Below are 18,727 nucleotides of genomic sequence, written 5' to 3' on the forward strand. Positions count from 1 at the left end.
CACCCAGCCTTTCTCAGCACAGAGGACAGTCCTTGCTCAGGTAAAAATCACTTACAGACAACAGAAAACCTGCACCTAACCCAGGTTAAACCCATGCCTGCAGGCTCTCAGTTCCATTTGGTTTTCTTGATGGAAGAGATATTCCCTCATTTTGACTAAAAATAAGCACACAGACAAGACGCAATCTCCCCTCCTCACAGCCCGAACCACAAATACCCAGACACGGTGCTACTTTTAGACCGAGCTTTGGGACACGGTTGAAAACGGCTCGTATTTAGCACTGGGGATCTCGCAGCGGGGCCTTGCGCGAGACAACAACTGCCCCAACCTCCCCATTCAGCCTTTCCTCCTCAAGTTTCACTCTTGCTGGACAAAACAAAAACGAAAGCAGTGCTGGAGCAGGACAGCTGCACAGCGCAAACACAAACCAGGAGAGGAAAGCCCTTATGCTGCTAAAACCCCAGCCAGCAAACGCTGCGGGCGAGATTCACACCTTCCTTCCACAGGAACAAAACACAGGGAAATACCCAGGCAGGGGTTGTTTCCCACTTTGGTTTAGTTTTCAGGCCTTATTTCTTGCCAGCAAAGACTTTCAGGTGGGAGGATGAATTCTCCATGCTGCAGACATGGACTTCAGTGTTTGCTTCTTTCTCTATTTCATCTTCACTCTGTTTGCTGGAGATGCTTTAATTTTTAATATACTTTTTTTTTTCCTCCTCATTTATTGTATTGCTTACAAACAGCAACAGCTGTAGAGAGGTATTTAAATCACAAACTGAGGGAGAGGAACAGAAACAGAACACAGAGTACAGCTGAACTCAAACAACACATTTCAGGGCAGGCCTGCAGCTCCCCTCCTGTCATTAAAAAAGGATCTGAGCCTGAAACAAGGAACACAAGTTCACGTCTCCTCGACAGGCTGGGAGCAAACATGGTGGGCAACAGCTATCAAGTCATCTCACTTGGCAATTTGTTTCAGAGGGACCATTTCAGCCTTAGAAGAAGAAATATTATTGCTGGTATTTATCAATGCTAACAGGTTCCTTAATCAAATCACTGCAGATTGCAGTGAGATCAGAGATGCATTTGGAGAAAGGCAGCTACGCTCTGACACAGGTCCTGTGCTTTGACAAGGATGCCGTTGGCCATCACCAGAGTCGAACAAGGTCACGCTGCGAGCAGAAAAAGGACTTTTTCATTGGTAAAATCACACCTGCAGACTCCTCAGTTGCTTTTGTTCATTCTGTTCATAGTTGACGAATACTCTAAAGACTCCTTGTTATGTGCTGCAGGCACCTCAAACCTGACCTCTGCTCTGCACTGTGCTCCTCTCTCCCTGCGTACCTTCCAGGCAGGGTGAAGCGCCTGCGGATGAGATTATCCGAGGCGATGGGCACAGGGAACAACCTGCTCCCTGACACAAAGCACAGGCGCCTGCCTGGGCAGATTATCTGTGCAGCAGTCTTGCTGTGAGGGATGAAACGCGCAGCCTGGACCCTTGCCGCTCACTGCAAGGGTTCTCCTCACTTCCTAAATGAAGTGGCCCAAATCCAGAGCGAGCTGACTGCCCACGGCACGTCCCTCCAGCAAACCCTTCCTGCTGCAGGGCTCTATCTATCCTGCTGATGAAAACCAGCAGAAGAAACAGCAACATCTGTCCACGTCCCTTCCTCAAGCAGGAGCTGCTCAGTCATCCTTACCACCATGAGCAGCAAGGAACCCACACAATTATCCCCTACTTACTGAGCAATTCATGCATTAAGAAGCAGGGATTGGCTCTCCTGCACTTCCATTTCTCAAAGAAACCCCCCAGAAGGGTTATTTAGGAACACAACCTCCCTCTTCCCCAAAAAACCCACATTCCCAAACCTTACAGAGTCCTTTGGTGTCGTTTGAATCAAGTGCTACATTTCTAATGATCCACTGCATCCAATTATTTATTTATTTTCCCCCTAATGGGACCACATTCCTTTACAATTAAATCATTTACTAATTCCTCCCGAGGGAGGTTGTCCCATCCACCCAGTGAGCACAAAACCAACTTAACAGCTCCTCGACAAGTCCTGAAAACTTACAAATGTCAATGGTTTGGGGCGTTGTATTTTGGCCTATGTATTTATGTGAAGTATGAAAAGACAGTGGACTCACGGAAGTCTTCTAAAGTAAATATTTTCAGTTAACTTGGTTTAAGTTCATCCCTCCAAACCAACCACGTAGCTGCTGAACACAATAAAAGGATTCTTGGCGGTCTATCAAAACCCGTCAGAGTCTGGGTTGGGTTTAAAGCTCGGGGTTTTCAAAGACGTATCTTACATGGGTTAGCCCTTCACTTCCATTAGTGCTCAACCATGACAGATCATATTCGGGAGCATCCACCCTTTAAAGGTCATTCTTCACAAGCAGTAAAATATAACTGTAGGAATTTTTATTAAAGAACAGCACAGAGGCTGTCAGGTTTTCAGTGTTTGATGGGAAAAAGCAGAGACCCTAAACAGGCATCCGAAGGAGGAGTAACCATGGTTCTGGAGTATGCCAGAAGTGATTCAAGGTGGAGAGATCAGAAATAAGACTCAAATTCTACTGAAACCCACAGGTTTTGCTATTTTTATATTACTAAAGGTGGGAACTGGAGTAGCAGCAGGAGAAAAATGGGTACTTATGTCCCCAGTATGTTCAGTTAAACCCTAAATGGTTTAAGTATGAGAAAGTAAAAAGTATTGCCTAACAGCCCATTCCACACTAAACGGAATTAAATTCCAATGCACACAGTATTTCTGTGCAGTGCAACTTGTGTATTTTACAACCTATTTTCCTCTGCTACCACAGGCAGCATCCAAGCAGGACAGAGCACTGCTTTACTCCCTGCTGGTCCTTACAGGTATTTGTAGTAACTCCTATGAATCACAGGATGGAAACCAAAATGATTCCTGTAAGAGAAGCTGAGCATCCAGCCCAAACCACTGAGAACATCCGAAACCCCTTTGCTCCACTGAGACCTACAGCCAGCCTTCTCCTAGTGACCTTGACACCAACAGGGATTTCAGGAACCTGCTCTGGGACCTGGAAGGGACACTTTAAATGCACACCCGAAGCCAATGGAGAGATGAAGGAAGACCACAGCAGAGGTACATCTGCATCTTGAGTAAAGTCAGGTGCTGAGCTGCAAAAAAACCAACATAACTCAGTAGCTGTGCAGACACGAGCTGTGATGAGCCTCACCACATGCTTTTCTCACACCAACAGTGAAAGCATGTAATAAGGGGAGCCTATCAATATCCAGCTTGTATCTGGGTGCTTTACCTAGACAGAGCAAACCAAACATGCACATACTGTATATCTGGCCATACAACAGGAGGATAATTAACTGCCTCACCAGCTCGCATAGCTCTGGTCCTCTCTTTTCCATCTTCATCCCTTTTTTCAGCTGTTGGGCATCAAGATCAGTTTGTTCCCATGGACAATGGGCTTGAACAGGTCAGAAATGGACCCAGCCTCACCGCTGTCCTACCTCTGAGCATCCTCAGTGCACCACAGGCTTTCTGCTATTAAGACTCGTCTCCTTTGACAGATGATGGGCTTGGCAGGAAACCTGTCTCTGCCTCTTCACAAGGCTCTTAGTGAAACCCTGCAGAGGGCTGACAAGAAACACCAACAGAGCCTGAAACAGTGACATCTTTTCACCATGCCTTGGAACGGTGTGGACAGCCAAAGGTGACTGAGAACCCTAAGCAAGAAAGAGAGATGCTCATTTGTGCCTGAAGAGAAACCACACTGCAAGATTTCAATGGCAGAAAGGAACAGGGAAGTAACAATAATCCTTAAACCAACAGCTATTTATTTACTTATTTCACTTTGCCCAGGTGACCATTCCACCTCCAAGGAGTTTCCACCAGAGCCATTTGCCAGCCTCAAGCTGATTATCAGCAAATCGACCTGGGCAAGGACGATCCCTATTCCCCTCCCAAGATTAACAACAGCCAGGTCAGATCCTCTTTCAGCTGAAGCCTGCCACTAGATCAGCCTAATGAAATCATGGAAATGCAGCACAAAGTGGCGGTTTAACATGCTTGCAAGTGGAAGGCTGTGCCTCATGAACAAGGACTTCCACAGATCACATAGAGTCTTGATCTCCTTGGACTCTTTCCACTCAAAGCAGCTTGATCCCTCCCCTTCCATTCTCACAGCCTGTAAACAGCAGGGGGAAGAAGACCAACACAAGACATCTTAAGGTGTGAGGAACTCAATGTGACCTCACATGCGACCCTGCTGGGAGCAGGTTTTGGATCAAGTGACTTCCCAAGGTCCCTTCTGACTTAAGTGATCCTGCAGTCCTCCATCAGAGAAAAGCAAGGGAAATGAAATATAACCTAGAAGCAGCAATACACAGGGGAGTAATGTTAAAATCATGGAGGGATTGTAATGAAAAGCATTCATGTACAGCCCTCACTTCACTTATGAGACTTGTCCACAGGTACCCATTGTAGGATTCCTCCCTGCAGGAAAAAAAAACATTCCCATGATCACAGAATCATAGAATAGTTAGGGTTGGAAAGGACCTTAAGATCATCAAGTTCCAACCCCCCTGCCATGGGCAGGGACACCTCACAGTAAACCATATCACCCAAGGCCTCGTCCAACCTGGCCTTGAACACCACTAGGGATGGAGCATTCACAGCCTCCCTGGGCAACCCATTCCAGTGCCTCACCACCCTCACAGTAAAGAACTTCCACCTTATATCCAATCTAAATTTCCCGTTTAAGTTTTAACCTGTTACCCCTTGTCCTGTCACTGCAGTCCCTAATGAAGAGTCCCTCCCCAGCATCCCTATAGGACCCTTCCAGATACTGGAAGGCTGCTCTGAGGTCTCCAAGCAGCTTGCCTTCTCCAGGCTCAACAGCCCCAAATTTCTCATCCTGTCTTCATACAGGAGGTGCTCCAGTCCCCTGAGCATCCTTGTGGCCTCCTCTGGACTTGTTCCAACAGTTCCATGTCCTTTTTATGTTGAGGACACCAGAACTGCACACAATGCTCCAGGTGAGGTCTCACAAGAGCAGAGTAGAGGGGCAGGATCACCTCCTTCCACCTGCTGGTCACGCTCCTTTGGATGCAGCCCAGGATACGGTTGGCTTTCTGGGCTGCAAGCACACACTGAAGCCGGCTCATGTTCATTTTCTCATCCACCAACACCCCCAAGTCCTTCTCTGCAGGGCTGCTCTGAATCTCTTCTCTGCCCAACCTGCAGCTGTGCCTGGGATTGCTCCCACCCAGGTGTAGGACCTTGCACTTGGCATGGTTAAACTCCATGAGGTTGGCATCAGCCCACCTCACAAGCGTGTCGAGGTCCCTCTGGATGGCATTCCTTCCCTCCAGGGTATCAACCGAACCACACAGCTCGGTGTCATCGGCAAACTTGCTGAGGGCGCACTCAATCCCACTGTCCATGGCAGCAACAAAGATGTTGAACAAGACCGGTCCCGGCACCGATCCCTGAGGGACCCCACTTGTTACTGGTCTCCAGCCGGACACTGAGCCATTGACCACAACTCTGTGTGCGGCCATCCAGCCAGTTCTTTATTCACCAAAATGTGTGTATGGGAATGTGAAATGTGATGTATATCTTCCTCCTGTGATTGTGGCCATGTCTTGACTTTTCTGTCTTAGAATTAAATATTTAAAAGCAAACTCAACAGGTCATATGACCTCCAAAAATATCAGTATTCAGAAGGCAAGTGTATTGAATAGTGATTTTGAGAATTGAACTCATTTTTGTATCTCTTTTGGAAATATAGTTGAGAGTTACAGATCTGCTGGTCATCAATCCCAGGCACAGCTACAGGTTGGGCAGAGAAGAGATTCAGAGCAGCCCTGTGGAGAAGGACTTGGGGGTGTTGGTTGATGAGAAAATGAACATTAGCCAAGGATGATCAGGGGCTGGAGCACCTCCTGTATGAAGATAGGCTGAGAAAGTTGGGGCTGTTCAGGCTGGAGAAGAGAAGGCTGCGTGGAGACCTCATAGCAGCCTTCCAGTATCTGAAGGGGGCCTATAGGGATGCTGGGGAAGGACTCTTCATTAGGGACTGTAGTGACAGGACAAGGGGTAAGGGGTTAAAACTTAAACAGGGGAAGTTTAGATTGGATCTAAGGAGAAATTCTTTCCTGTTAGGGTGGTGAGGCACTGGAATGGGCTGCCCAGGGAGGCTGTGAATGCTCCATCCCTGGCAGTGTTCAAGACCAGGTTGGACGAGGCCTTGGGTGACATGGTTTAGTGTGAGGTGTCCCTGCCCATGGCAGGGGGGTTGAAACTTGACCATCTTAATGTCCTTTCCAACCCTAACTATCCTACGATCACACCAGTGTTGGACCTGCCAACTGTGGTAGCAAGATTTGAGATTTGAGTCACATAGAAAAAACAAAGACTATTCCATTTCCCTTTTTCCTGTTATTATCCATTATCTGGCAGAGTCTCACATGTTTGGTTTATGTAGTCTCAACCCTGAACACCTGTGTGCTCACACACATACCCAAAGCCTATGGAAAAATCTGACCTGTGTGAAAGGACAATAAAGGACCATCAAAATCATCTCAACTCTGATGATCTATAGACATCCCATCAGCAGAATTTCATCCTTAGGAGTAAGAGCCCATGCCTGAGCTCTGTGACAATCCCAGCCATCAAACCTGAACACACAGTGTAGTATTTTTGCAGCAGGAAGCCCAAACCATTAACAAGCTTCTTCCCAGAGCAGGGAACAACCCAGCCAATCCCCAGATCCTTGATGATGCTGCTTTTGTCCAGAGGAATGCTGGAGAAAGTCTCCAATTCCCAAACTTAAGCCATGATCCTTTAAATATTTATGCTCATGTTTACGTTTAGAGAAGAGAGAAATCCCCTTCACTCAAGAGAAAGTTCAGCAAACGTGAGCACACAGGACCCAAGACTGAGGAAATAAGATGCTCTTTTTAACCTCAACACACACAAAACACACATTTTCTAAAGCCAAAACCTGCACCCGGCCTGCCCTGTGGAGCCAGACCCCAGGACCAGGCTGAGGGCTTCGCTAACTACACCACAAAGGTTCCTTGAACCTCAGGGGCAATGCGGCAGCAAAGAAAACCCACATCTAAAACCAGTGGGGTTCCTTCCCGCAGACAGCAGCTCTTCTCAAGGATCTGGCAGGCAAGTGGGACTGCAATCCCATTTTATTTACAAAGCAACGGGATGCAGGAATTCCTGAAATCAAGTTTGACCAGCTCAGACACTCCAAGTGGCTCAGCGACCTGGTTTTCTCCTGAATAAATGCATTTTTTAAGGAATTATGCTGAAGAGCTGCACAGTTTGGATCAAGAACTAGAATCTGGCAGAGAACAGCCATGCTACACCCACCAAAACCAGCCACCCCAAAGGGCTTTAGAAACTCTCAGATCACATTTACCCGCCATTGCACTACTCCAGGTATTTAAGGCTTTAAGGGGTGCTTGGTCCCAAGGCTGTCATGGTGAACCACAGTCTTCCTCACAAGCGGGATGGTGGTACCAACCAGCGGAGGAACCAGCACCATCCCTGTGCTCCCATTACTCCCCCTGTTGACTTGTGGGTGATGCAGAGGCACAATCTGTTCCTCTATCCGGAGCTGGATGCCGTCATTACAGAAATCAAGTGGCATACATGAATGACTAGGATTTCTAGTGCAGCCCTACTTCATAACAAGCTAAATGAAGGCTGCGCAGGTAACCCCAGCTTTCCCGTTTCTCAAGAGCCTGACCTCACATGCTTTACATTCCCAGAGGTTTTCTTGCCAACGTGATGCACTAAAAGTACCATGAACGTCCCAGATAAAAATAATTTAGGCATGAAACATTTAGATGGCTTGATTTTCACAGCAAAGGATCCCAAACGTTGGCGAGTCTGAGTTTTAGATGGCAGCTGTGCCTGTGCTTGTGCAAGATACTGCAACAGCAGATGTTGTGTCAGCCATTTGATACCTTTAAATCTTAAAATCCAGCTCTCCCCCACCCCCCCTCCAAAAAAAAGAAAAATATATAAAACCATGAACTTTATAAATCATAACTGGAGCTGTGGATGCACAGAAGAAATAACTCAGATGCATGGTCTGCAAAAACTGAGCCTGCATTTCAATATTCCTTTAGAACATAAAGAGAATCAGGGAATTCAAATAAAGATGTTTCTTTAGATTACTCAGAAGCTCCACTGATGGACCAAAGGCCTTTCGAAACATCTCTAAAGCCATTCTGATCTGTGTATTGGTTGCAATAAATAAATAAATATAGATATATAAAGTTGCATCATCACTGATAGCCCAGGAAACAAAAGCTTATTAGTGTGCTGCCACTGCTGACTGCTGTTTCCCTACTGCCAGCAGTCGAACCAACAGCTTCCAAAATGGGCTTGGGGATGCAAAATCATGGCCAAGAGCGAGAGAAAAGGTTGGGAAAGCCTCCATAAGGGAAATAAAAGCCTCTTGATTCGATTTCTAAAAATTAAAGAAAAAGAAAATGAGGAAAGTCACCTAAATGGATGAGTTTACTCAAGGACACAGGGGAAATCGTGATTATCGCATGACTCCAGGGTGACAGGCTGAAGAAGATGCTCTTCAGAGATAACGCTGCCTCTCTGACCCCAGCCCGTGTTTGCTGGGTGCCTGTGGTTAAGCTCAGCCCAGTAAGGTCCCGCTTACGCATTCACCGCCTGTCACCACCGCGTCCACACACACCTCCTCCGGAGGGACGAGGCTCCCGTGTCATTTCCTAGCGCTCCCCCAGGAAAAGAGTCGGGAAAACGCTCGAGCTGGCCAGGAACCTGTTCTCCAACAATAATCTCTTACAAAGCGCTTTGTTACCAATTTAGCTGGGTTTCTCCCCATAGCAGCACTCTCCTTCCTCTGCCGCTACGCACACCGATGGGCAGGGTAGCGCGCTGCGGCGAGGGATGTGCAAGCCATGATTTCTGCTGAGCTCACGCTCTGACTTTATGAATCTCCCCTTGATTTCAGGATATGAAAACGTAAACGGAGGAGGAAGCTGAGCTAGAAGCAGAAGGGCGGCAAAACGCCCGGCTCTGAACTCACGGCAGGTCCTACCGCGACTCACGTCGGAGGGTTTTCTTTTTTTTTGGGGGGGGGGGATTAAAACAAGGGCGGTTTCAGCTACATTTAGGAAAATTCCAGAACGAAATACCGACTATTTCAGCCTTCAGGAGAGGCAGCGCTCCCGCAAAGGTCCGGCGTGCCGGGAGCGAGCCAAACCCTGCGCTAAACGCAGAAATGAGGCGGGGTGGGAATGGGGAACGCCGCTCCCGGTTCGTGGCGTAACGGGCCGCTCCTCTGCCAACGCCGGTGCCTGTCCGCAGCGCCCATCGCCGCGGCACCGGGGCTGCTGCCCCGCTCGGGGTGCGGTGTTGCGGGGAGGACGCCGCCCGCCCGCTGGTGACAGTGGGGGCACGAAGGGTGATCCCCCCCGCTCAGGCTGCTGCCTTCGCGTCCTGCGCGGCCAGCCCAGCCCGGGCTGGTGCGGCAGCAGCGCGCCGGCAGCGGGGAGCTCCAGCCCGGCAGCCCCGCGTGGGGCAGCGCGGACGGGGCCCGCTCCGCACCTTGCGCCCGCTCACGCGTGAGGGGGGGGCCCGGCCATCTTGCCCCGCCGCGGGGCGGAGGGGGGTTCGCCCGCTCTCCCGAACAAAGGCTCCCGCCGGCACCGGGCGATGCTGCCCCGCGCCCGCCTCACGCCGAGCGGGACACGGCCACCCCGGCCCCGAGCGGCGGCACCGCGCCCGCCGCTCCCACCTCACAGCCGGGGACACCGGGGGCCGCCGCCGCCCCGCTCCGCTCCGCTCCGCTCTCTCACCTGGGTGCCGGGGCGCGGCGCATCCCTCGCCCGCTGCGGCCGCTGAGGGGGCTCCCGCTGAGGGGGCGCTGCTGAGGCGATGGGGGGGGGGGGGGTCGGGGCAGGACCGAGCGCTCCCGCCGCCCGCGCGCGCTGCCCGCACGCACCCGCCGCCGCCCGGGAGGGGTGGGGAGGCGGAGGGAGGGCGCTCGCCCCGCCCATCGCCCCGCCCCTTTCAGACCACGCCCCCTGGCCGCCCTCCCTCCTTCCGCGCCTGCGCACAGCCCGAGGCAGCCGGCTCGTTACGACGCGGCGCTGGCGGCTTTACGGCAGCGCGCAGCAACCGGCCCGTGCCGGCTCGGCGGAGGGCGAGCGGGGAATGAGGCGGCAGGTGAGCGGCGGCGGCGGGGGGCGCGGGTTGCCATGGCAACAGCGGTGTCGGTAGGGGCCGGCGGTGGTCGCCGTGCCCTCAGGGTCTGGGGGGCCGGAGGCTTCAGCGCGAGTTTTGAGGTAAAATGGTTAAAATCGGTAAACATGGAGCCGGGGCTGCCCGCACGCAGCTTGGCCTGGGCGGGCTCGCGGGGAGCGGTGCTGCCGGCTGGGCCCTGCTCCCGGGGAACCCTCTCCTCTCCCCTCCCCTTCATTATCGTTTATCTCCATAGAACCCGCACCGGGCTCTGATCCCGGCCGGTACCGGCTCCGAGCCGGTGGGAGAAGCTCGGGAGCAAGCACATCACCTGGGTCACGTCTCCATGAGCAGCGATGACCCAAAGCCATTGCTCTGACCAAATTCCTTCTCATGACTGAATTCCTGCGGCCTTTAGGTCTTTGTCTTCCAGGCAAAGGGTTTTCCCTCCCAGCATGTCCCACTTGGGTAAAGCCTTTCTCCAAGTAGGTGAACATGATCCATCAGCGCCTGGTTTAATGTCCTGTTGGTGAGAGAGCTGAGGGCTATCCCATCGTTATTCCAGCAGCCTCATCCTCACACATTCCAGTTACTGGGTTTTTTTATCTCTTAAACTTAACACTTTGGCCAACCCCACCCTGGGGAGCAAAACCCAGTTGGTTTGGTGTAGTTCCTTCGGCTTTTGCTTGACTGCCCCATGAGATGTTGTGAAATGAAGCAGGGCGCTGGAGCTTGGCTGTGCAGAGCAGCTGCACACCCCTGGTTTGGGGAATTTGTTGGGGATTTAAAGGTTTGGGCATTGTCTGTGCATACAGGAATTTGAATGTGTTCCTCAAGTCCAGCCTTCAGGATGTATTGAACCTGCCAAGGCTCTGTTCTTTTATCATACAGGAATTAAAATCTCTAGGCTACAGAGACTGCTTATATTTAATGAAAGAGTAGACAACTGTGCTTCTTTTCTGGCTGAGTTGTTCAGTTTTGCTCAAGTTTCTTCTTTGGCTTTGTTAGGAGACAGGTGAATACAGAGACTCAGGTGCAGGTGGCCCGGCCCAGCTCACACTGATACACAGAAACTGATGTTCCCCATCTGATGATGCTACGATTAACAAAACCACTATGCAGAGTGCTGACATGGTGTTACTGGTGTTTCCAGTGAAAAGGGAAAACATGGGGCCTTTTATTCTTGATTGTACAATAAGCTCAGCCAAGCTGCTGAAAACTTCTCTGTCCATCCTGCTCTTCCCCAGTAAAGAATAATCTTTCAGGTGTTTTCTTGTATTTACCTTCATATTCTTTAGACTTGGTACAGGAATTTAGTGACGTGGTGCCCTCAAATACTGCCTCTGGCTGTTCTTAGTACCTTTAATTTATTAAAGTAGACTCTAGGAATCTGATTCATCCTTAATTTATACTCTTTGCTCCATCACTGCCTATTTACACTCGGTGACTAAGGATTTGCACTCCCTGGTTCTCAAGCGTTGCCTTCATAGTGCAAGGCACCAATCACAAGCAGAAGGAAGTCAGCTTTAATGTTGTGAAAATAACAGGTTTGGGTTATTTTTGTGAAGGGTTACAAAACGCAGGCATTGCCTCGTGTCCTGGGCGCCAAGTGCTCCCATCAGTGTATGGAGCAAACTTGCACTAACGGCAGCAGTTCGTTTGTTAAACTGTTACAACCTCAAGACGAGAGAAACTTGATGTCTTGCCATGTTGCAAGGCATTGCAAGACAGCACCGTCTTCAAATCCATAAATGAAGTGGTTTCATCTCAGTGGGCTTGATGATGTTTTGATGGAAATGCTCCTTTTTCTCTCCCTGGTGTTCTTGTTTTAGCACTCGAAATGGGGCAGCAAATATCTCTGCAAGGCACTGAGGGTTACGCAGAGTTTGTCCAAATTCCAACTATGAATATGCAAATAAAACAACCAAGGCTGTTGCTGGCAGCCTCCAACAAGTGTTCTGGGCCTGCGTCACTATTTATTCCTATTTTGATGAAAACTCCTGAACAGAGTGTGCCGGAGCCTCCAGGAAGCAAATTCTGGCTGTGTCTGAGCAGAGCTCTCTGTGATCTGCAACTGGATTTCAACACTCCTTAACATCAGAGGCCTGAGATCCACATCCCAGCTTCTCTGTGGATTCATCTTGAGCTTTAATGGGGAGGTTCTCCCAAATGAAGGAACCTCCCAAACAGCTTTTCCCAGCTCTGCTACGCTTTCCCAGTCCTCACCACTTACCTTAAGTGGCTCTGAAAGGCATCGCAGCCTGCGAAGGGTTTTCCTTTAAGCTGTGTGCTACACGTGGTGAGTCACCCTGCACAGCTCACAACCAGCTTCGCAAATACCAGATGGCAATAAAATTAAAAGTAGTAGTTAGTGGCAATTAAGCATTTGCTATAACCATTCTCCCTTCCTGACTGTAGGAAGCTGCCAAATGTCTCTTTTTCTTTTTCCTCAACCAAAAAAATAACCCAAACGATGTCCCTGCAGAGTGGAAAATGAACAGAACACAGGACACACGCTTCCTTCCCTAGCCTATAATCCCACTTGGACTGGAATGGAAAGCTGCTTACTGCTTCATACAACCCTAGGAGAAGATGAAGCAGAAAACCCCACACAGTAAAGGAAAATGTGGGGCCTTGTATGGGCATGTGCCAGAAGTGACCCCATTAAACCTGCTCTTTACACAAGACTATTTTCAGGCACGCTATGGAGTTACTGAGACTTGGTCTGGGGTTTGGTTTGTTTTTCTACTGCAGGCTGTTGCAAAGGATTTGCTCCACAAACCTGGAAATAGTTTGAGTTCATTAACGGAGGAAGCACATCCAAATACCATTGTGTTTGGCTCAGTACAAATACCAGTGACTGCTCCGCTTCCTCTGCAGTGACTCTTGCTGCTTGGCATCTCTCGGATCCATCAGCCATACACAAACAGTTATTAGCTTTTTCAAGCTCCAGATACTCGCCCTCAGCCCTTCCTTCCGACGTGTTACACATGCAGCATGCTTCATCCATTTGGGTATTTACAAATCACATGTGATGTAACCTTGCCAAGATGTTTTAGAGATAAATCTCTCTTAATTTATGCATACCTGGCCAGGAATGATAGCTTTTCATGATTCACATTGTGATAAGAGGCACAAATCTACTTCTTCCTAACATGTAAACAACACAACTTGATCTTTTTTATTTCCCCTATTTATAGGGAATCATATTTAGATGATCTTATCACTGCTCGTTTTCACACGGTGCTTTAGGAAATCCGAAGATGTTTTCATGCTGTTCTTGGCACAGATGAGGAAAGGGTGAGGCCAAACCACGTCATGTCATCACTGTCCCTGGCTGCAGCATTTCTAGCCCTGTCCTGGCAAGGAGAGAAGTTACCAGGGTCTGATAGTGCAGCGCAGCAGCTGAGGAGCCCGGCAAGAGGAAAACTAGGGCTGATATAGGGGGTTTAAATCAGCAGTTTCTCTTCTGAACATCTCCTTCTAAGTCCTAGTCCAGTGCTGGAGAGTGTTTTGTGTTGCCTGTTGATCAGCATGTCCTGGTGCTCTGAAACACACCTTAATCCCCCTGTGATACGAAGGCAGCAAATGCAGCAGCTTCTGAAAAGGAATTACGTAAGATAGGATCATCTTAAGGTCCTTTCCTAACCATTCTTTAATTCCATGACTGCTAGGAAGACCAGAATTACTGGATACTCAAATAACCTGATAAAGGGAAACTAGTCGGGGTCAGAAGTCTTGCCTGGAAGTCCCTTGAGTATGTCCTCAAACAGGAGTGCTACAGCCTACTTGGATTTCCAGGTGCCTTTTTGAGGATAAGCAGCCTCTGTAGCCTGGACAAATAACAAAGTAAAAGATTGGAAAGCAGTCACTTCTGCTGGCAGGCGGACATCCCCAGTGGAAGGCTGCAGGGATCTTCACCCCTCAGGGCACCCACGAGTGCTTTCTCCTTCTGTGAGCAAAACTTGAGCAAGTTAAAACAACAATAGGTGTTCTGCTGCCCAGCCAGCCTCAGTGGCATTTGAGTTACTGAGATCTCAACCAGCAAGGTTGTCCTAAAGATTCCCACGGTAGGGAACTGCTTTGTTTTGCTTTGTTTCTCCTGCCTCCTCACTGCCCTGCCTTCTGTGGTGGCGGGCCAGCGGGTTTTCCTGGAACAGGTCATGCGTCTGGCACTGAGCTGTGGCACTATCTGCTGGGTGAAAGGGACCATCTGCCTGTCAGACAGCCCTGAAAGGCTTTTGTGTATGGAATACCCGTGATGCAAAGAGTTACAGCGATTGCCACTGTGCAGGTAAAGCACTGAAACACCAAGACACCAGCTGACTTCTCCTCGATCGCATATGGTTTATGCACTAAGCTGAGAACCGAAGGCGTGCCTGCAGTTCCCCAGCAGGAACTGCTTTGAAATCACTTCTCTTTGAGGTTAAGATCATAATGATGAAATACTTATCTAATTGGAGCCACACACTGCTCCTAGAGCAGCCAAAGAGCCTGGCTCAACCCATCACACACTGCAGATGAGGAGCTGTTATCCTCTGGCAGATGGTTCAAACACTGGTCCCTCAAATACCCATCTGGGAAACCCAGGCTTTTGCTTCTAGCTTCCTGAGAAGGACCTCTAGATGTCTGTTGAGTTGCATCGTGTCCCAGGTTTGACCCAACTCCTTAATTCCTCTTCCCTTTCTACGTTTCAGCTTTCGAAGTTGCCTGGAGTGCTGTGGCCCGGACGAGCGCAGGATGGACCCTGTTGTTCTCAGTTACATGGACAGTTTGCTGAGGCAGTCAGACGTGGCCTTGCTGGATCCCCCAAACTGGCTCAACGATCACATCATTGGGTTTGCCTTTGAGTACTTCGCCAACCACCAGTTCCAAGAGTTCAGTGATCAGGTTTGTTTTATCAGCCCCGAAGTGGCTCAGTTCATTAAGTGTGCCCTTAGTCAGGAAGAAATAGCCATATTCCTTCAACCGCTGGACCTTCTCCACAAGAAGCTGGTGTTCTTGCCTATCAATGACAACTCCAACCAGGTCGCTGGGGGCACCCACTGGAGCTTACTGGTTTATTTCAGGGACAAAAAGTGCTTTGCTCATTATGATTCCCACAGTAAATGCAACTCTGTCCATGCCAAGCAAGTGGCAGGGAAGCTGGAGGCGTTCTTGGGAAAAAAAGGGGGCAAAGCAACCTTCGTGGAGGAGAAGGCGCCTGCCCAGCAGAACAGCTATGACTGTGGGATGTACGTGATCTGCAACACAGAGGCTCTGTGTCAGGGATACTTCAGAGGTTGGCCAGAGCCTTTGCTGCAGCTCCTCACCCCCTCCTACATCACACAGAAGAGATCGGAGTGGAAAGCTCTCATCACGAAACTGGCACAGAAGTGATGGAAATGCAGCTCCAACCCTCCAAAAACTGCCTTCCCCATCCACGAGGCAGCACCCCCAGTGCCTGAGGGAGATGCCCATGCACATTATTGCCCCAAAGAAGAAGAATGTAACCCCCCCAGCATGGCTAGACCCCCAACACCCGTTTCCTCCTGAAAAAGCCTTAGCCCCCTCTGGAAATCACTGGCCTTCGAACTTGTAACGTGAAAAGTCACTTTGCTCTCAAAGAAAACCCTCCTCTCGTGGTGAAGTTTTACACTAACTGCTGTGGCAAAAGAGGTTATTGCTAAAGAGACTTCTCCACCTTTTGCCCAGCAGACACCATGCCCTCATTAGGTGGCTTTAACTGGCCACAGGCATTGCTGCTCCAAGCCAGGTTTAGCAAATGCCCCTTAAAACCAAGCCCCCAACTGCTTTCTCACAGCTGCTTCTTATCTGTGCCTCCCACTAGGGGCATTCCAGCAGTCTGGGGTTTAGCACCAAGGATTTGTTTCACCCCCCAAAAACCTGATACTGAGCTGTTACCTGTCAAAAGACGAGACTCCAAAGGAAATGCTACGATTAATTAAGGAACCAGGCAAAAAGAGAATCACTTTTCTTCAGACAGGTGCTCCTAATCTGTAGCTTTTTTTCTGTTCCCCACCTTACTCTTACTACAAATTAAAACCTGACTCTAAGCCGCTGGAAGATTAATAGGAAGCTGAGAAACCCAGTCCTAGGAAAGGGAACTTGACTGAGATGAAAAGGAACACTCACTCTTTGAAGTTCGTGTTTTTCATTAGGATTTCAGGTCCTCTCCACTTGGGGAGGTTCCACATTGCTCCCCAGCCCTTGCTGGCGTTCACAGCACTCAGGTGCTGCTTCCTCCAGCACAAAACCAGTTCTGTTACTTGAGATAAAGAAAAAAAACACACCAGGGAGAACAAAAGGACAGAGTTTGAGCTATAAAAGCCAAAGATAACTCCAGTCTGCTTGAAGCCCAAGAAGTCCTTAATACCCTTTGCACCGAAACGCTTTCCCTCCTGCGCTGGCTGGTGGCTGGGATCTCCCAGCAGATCCTCTTGTGAAAAGATGGGCTTAGCAGTAAGGAAAATAAAGATTAATCTGGGATGTTGTTGCAGGGTAAGGAGTAAGCTCTACCCTCACGAGGAGCCAGGAGCAGGTTGCTCAGGTAGTGTCTAGCAAAGCAACCACACCCCAGCGCACCGGCTGCAGCAGGGAAATGAGGTTAACCAGAGCCCTCGGAATAGGAAAGGGGGAAGGATTGTTTTTACCCTGGAGTTCTTCACCCATCAAACTGCCAGCCCGGGCCCACCAGTGTGTGTGTACCAGCACCACGGCAATGAACTTTAGGAAGGGCTTAAACTTCCCTTGTTGCTAAGAGAAAGGTAAGTAGCCACAGCCAGGCTCTTCCAAAACACCCGAGGAAACACATGGTGCCAGCAGTGGAGCGAAGCAAGGGTCACGGCCATTCCCCTCCTTCCTGCAGTGCCACCAGTGGGTCAGGGCATCCCATCCATCCTTTCCAGACTCCCTGGAAAAACCCTTCTGTGCTCTGGTGGAGTTGAAAAGCCTGGAGAGGGTTGAAACGGGATTGAGCCGCTCGATGAAGGGGATTCACTTTGGACTCTGCGGCTTTCCCAGAGCAATGTCACTGCTGCTCCAGGTCCAGAATAAAACTCAAACCAAGCTGAGCACTTGTATCACCCTGTCTTTGTGCCAGTTCCTTCTTGTGCAATGGTATCAAGGCTGTGATGATTGTTGGCTCTTGCAGTGGCCTCTCGGCCACTCTGTGCCCTGCAGTGGGTGAAACTGGGCAGAAATCAGCCTCAGAGAGCCAGCGAGCCCAGGGACAGCTCCATCAGCACCTCGTGTGACAGTGAGGCAGCCACACAGGCACATTTGATCACCTAATCCTGTCTTTAGGGGTTGGTTTGAGCTAGGGAGGAGCATGGGAAGAGGGGAGGGAGGAAGGCAGGACAGTGGGTGCAATGGGGAGCATCGGGGGGACCTGAGGGCAGGTGCACCCCATGTTCCTTTTCCCCAAGGGACGGGGCAGAAGCCAGCATGGGGAGCACCCAAGGACATTTCCTGCACCCAAGGCTTTTACGTGGCATTTCTTTACACAAAGAAAAGCAAATAAGCTCCAGCAGGGCGTCACCAGGAGCACTGACACACAGCGAGCAGGCAGGCAAACACTGGCTGGAGAACACCCCCAGGGCCATGCAGCAGGAACTCCCCCCCCCAAACTATGCCAGGGGCTCTTCCAAACCTCCTCCACATCAGCCAGCTGCACCCACGGGTTGTCCCACCCCTTGGGTAACCCCAGAGGAACTGAGGGGTCTGTCACCACCATCACACAGCGGGCCTGGGCTGGACCCCCATGCACCTGGTTTGTACTGGGTGCTGCAGAGCATCCAGAACCACACTGGGCACACAAGCCCCAGAAACCCCCAATCCTAAACCTCATTTTGGGGGGCATAAACCTCACTTTAAGGTTAAACCCGTAGAGCACCAGCTTGGGTTTAGAAAAAAAAACTCCAAACCCCTTTGAACAGGGTGAGTGCCTATTGGGGATGGAGCAGCAGTGGGATGGCACCTTGCATCCACTGGTCACCCACAAACTCAAAGGCTTCAACAGTCCTCTAACGCCAGGGCTTTGGAGCAGCAGCTCTGGCCAGAAACGTGGCCAAGCCTCAGCACTCCAGGGTACTAAACCTCCCGAAAGAATGGGGTGACACCACCGCACCCCCCCCTTGGCCACCACCACCTCCGCTGGGGCTTTCCACGCTGTGTTGTTTCCTTGCGTTTCACTCATTTTCATGCATTTTGCGCTAGGGGCCGGGCTTGGTGGGAGGGGGAATTCGGGTTGCGGGTGCTCAAGGAGGAGGAGAAAGGCGCTGCCAGAGCCCAAGTGCCACATCCCGCAGTCTCTGCTGCCACCTAGTGAAGAAACCGCACCCGGGTCTCCTGCACCCGCAGCTCCCCCGGCTCTGCGTGTCCCGCAAAAGCCACCCGGATTCTCCCGCCCCAGCCTCAGCATGGCCAGGGTGACACACAGGGTGACACACAGCGTGCAGAAACGCTGCTGAGCACCCACCAGC

General features: G+C 50.3%; 2 protein-coding genes across 14 annotated transcripts in view; one reads left to right on the top strand and one right to left on the bottom strand.

Annotated features, from left to right (window-relative positions):
* The window catches only part of MYO9A (myosin IXA), a 191,262-nt gene extending 181,290 nt beyond the window's left edge, over positions 1-9,972 (bottom strand). For 8 of the 11 annotated variants that reach the window (XM_062612102.1, XM_062612107.1, XM_062612100.1 and 5 more), the window contains exon 1: positions 9,860-9,971. The gene's annotated coding sequence lies outside the window, so the exon portion shown is untranslated. Of the gene's footprint in view, positions 1-8,529; positions 9,101-9,859 lie in introns of those variants that run through there. The other 3 variants (XM_062612105.1, XM_062612104.1, XM_062612097.1) reach the window with 2 other exon arrangements.
* Positions 9,973-10,100: 128 nt separating this feature from the next.
* On the top strand, positions 10,101-17,317 carry SENP8 (SUMO peptidase family member, NEDD8 specific). 3 transcript variants are annotated; one of them, XM_062612077.1, is made up of 2 exons: positions 10,101-10,229; positions 14,942-17,317. In XM_062612077.1, exon 2 carries the CDS (start codon positions 14,985-14,987, stop codon positions 15,621-15,623), a length of 639 nt encoding a protein of 212 aa, XP_062468061.1. In that variant the 5' UTR covers positions 10,101-10,229; positions 14,942-14,984; the 3' UTR covers positions 15,624-17,317. The 3 variants fall into 3 exon arrangements, with proteins under 3 accessions (XP_062468061.1, XP_062468062.1, XP_062468063.1); XM_062612078.1 differs by lacking the exon at positions 10,101-10,229 and adding an exon at positions 10,260-10,348; XM_062612079.1 differs by lacking the exon at positions 10,101-10,229 and adding an exon at positions 14,085-14,538.
* Positions 17,318-18,727: the final 1,410 nt, after the last annotated feature.

Source organism: Pezoporus occidentalis, unplaced genomic scaffold (genome assembly GCF_034315485.1).
Source record: "Pezoporus occidentalis ecotype Australia unplaced genomic scaffold, CSIRO_AGI_Poc_V1 ctg159, whole genome shotgun sequence".
Classification (NCBI taxonomy): domain Eukaryota; kingdom Metazoa; phylum Chordata; class Aves; order Psittaciformes; family Psittacidae; genus Pezoporus; species Pezoporus occidentalis.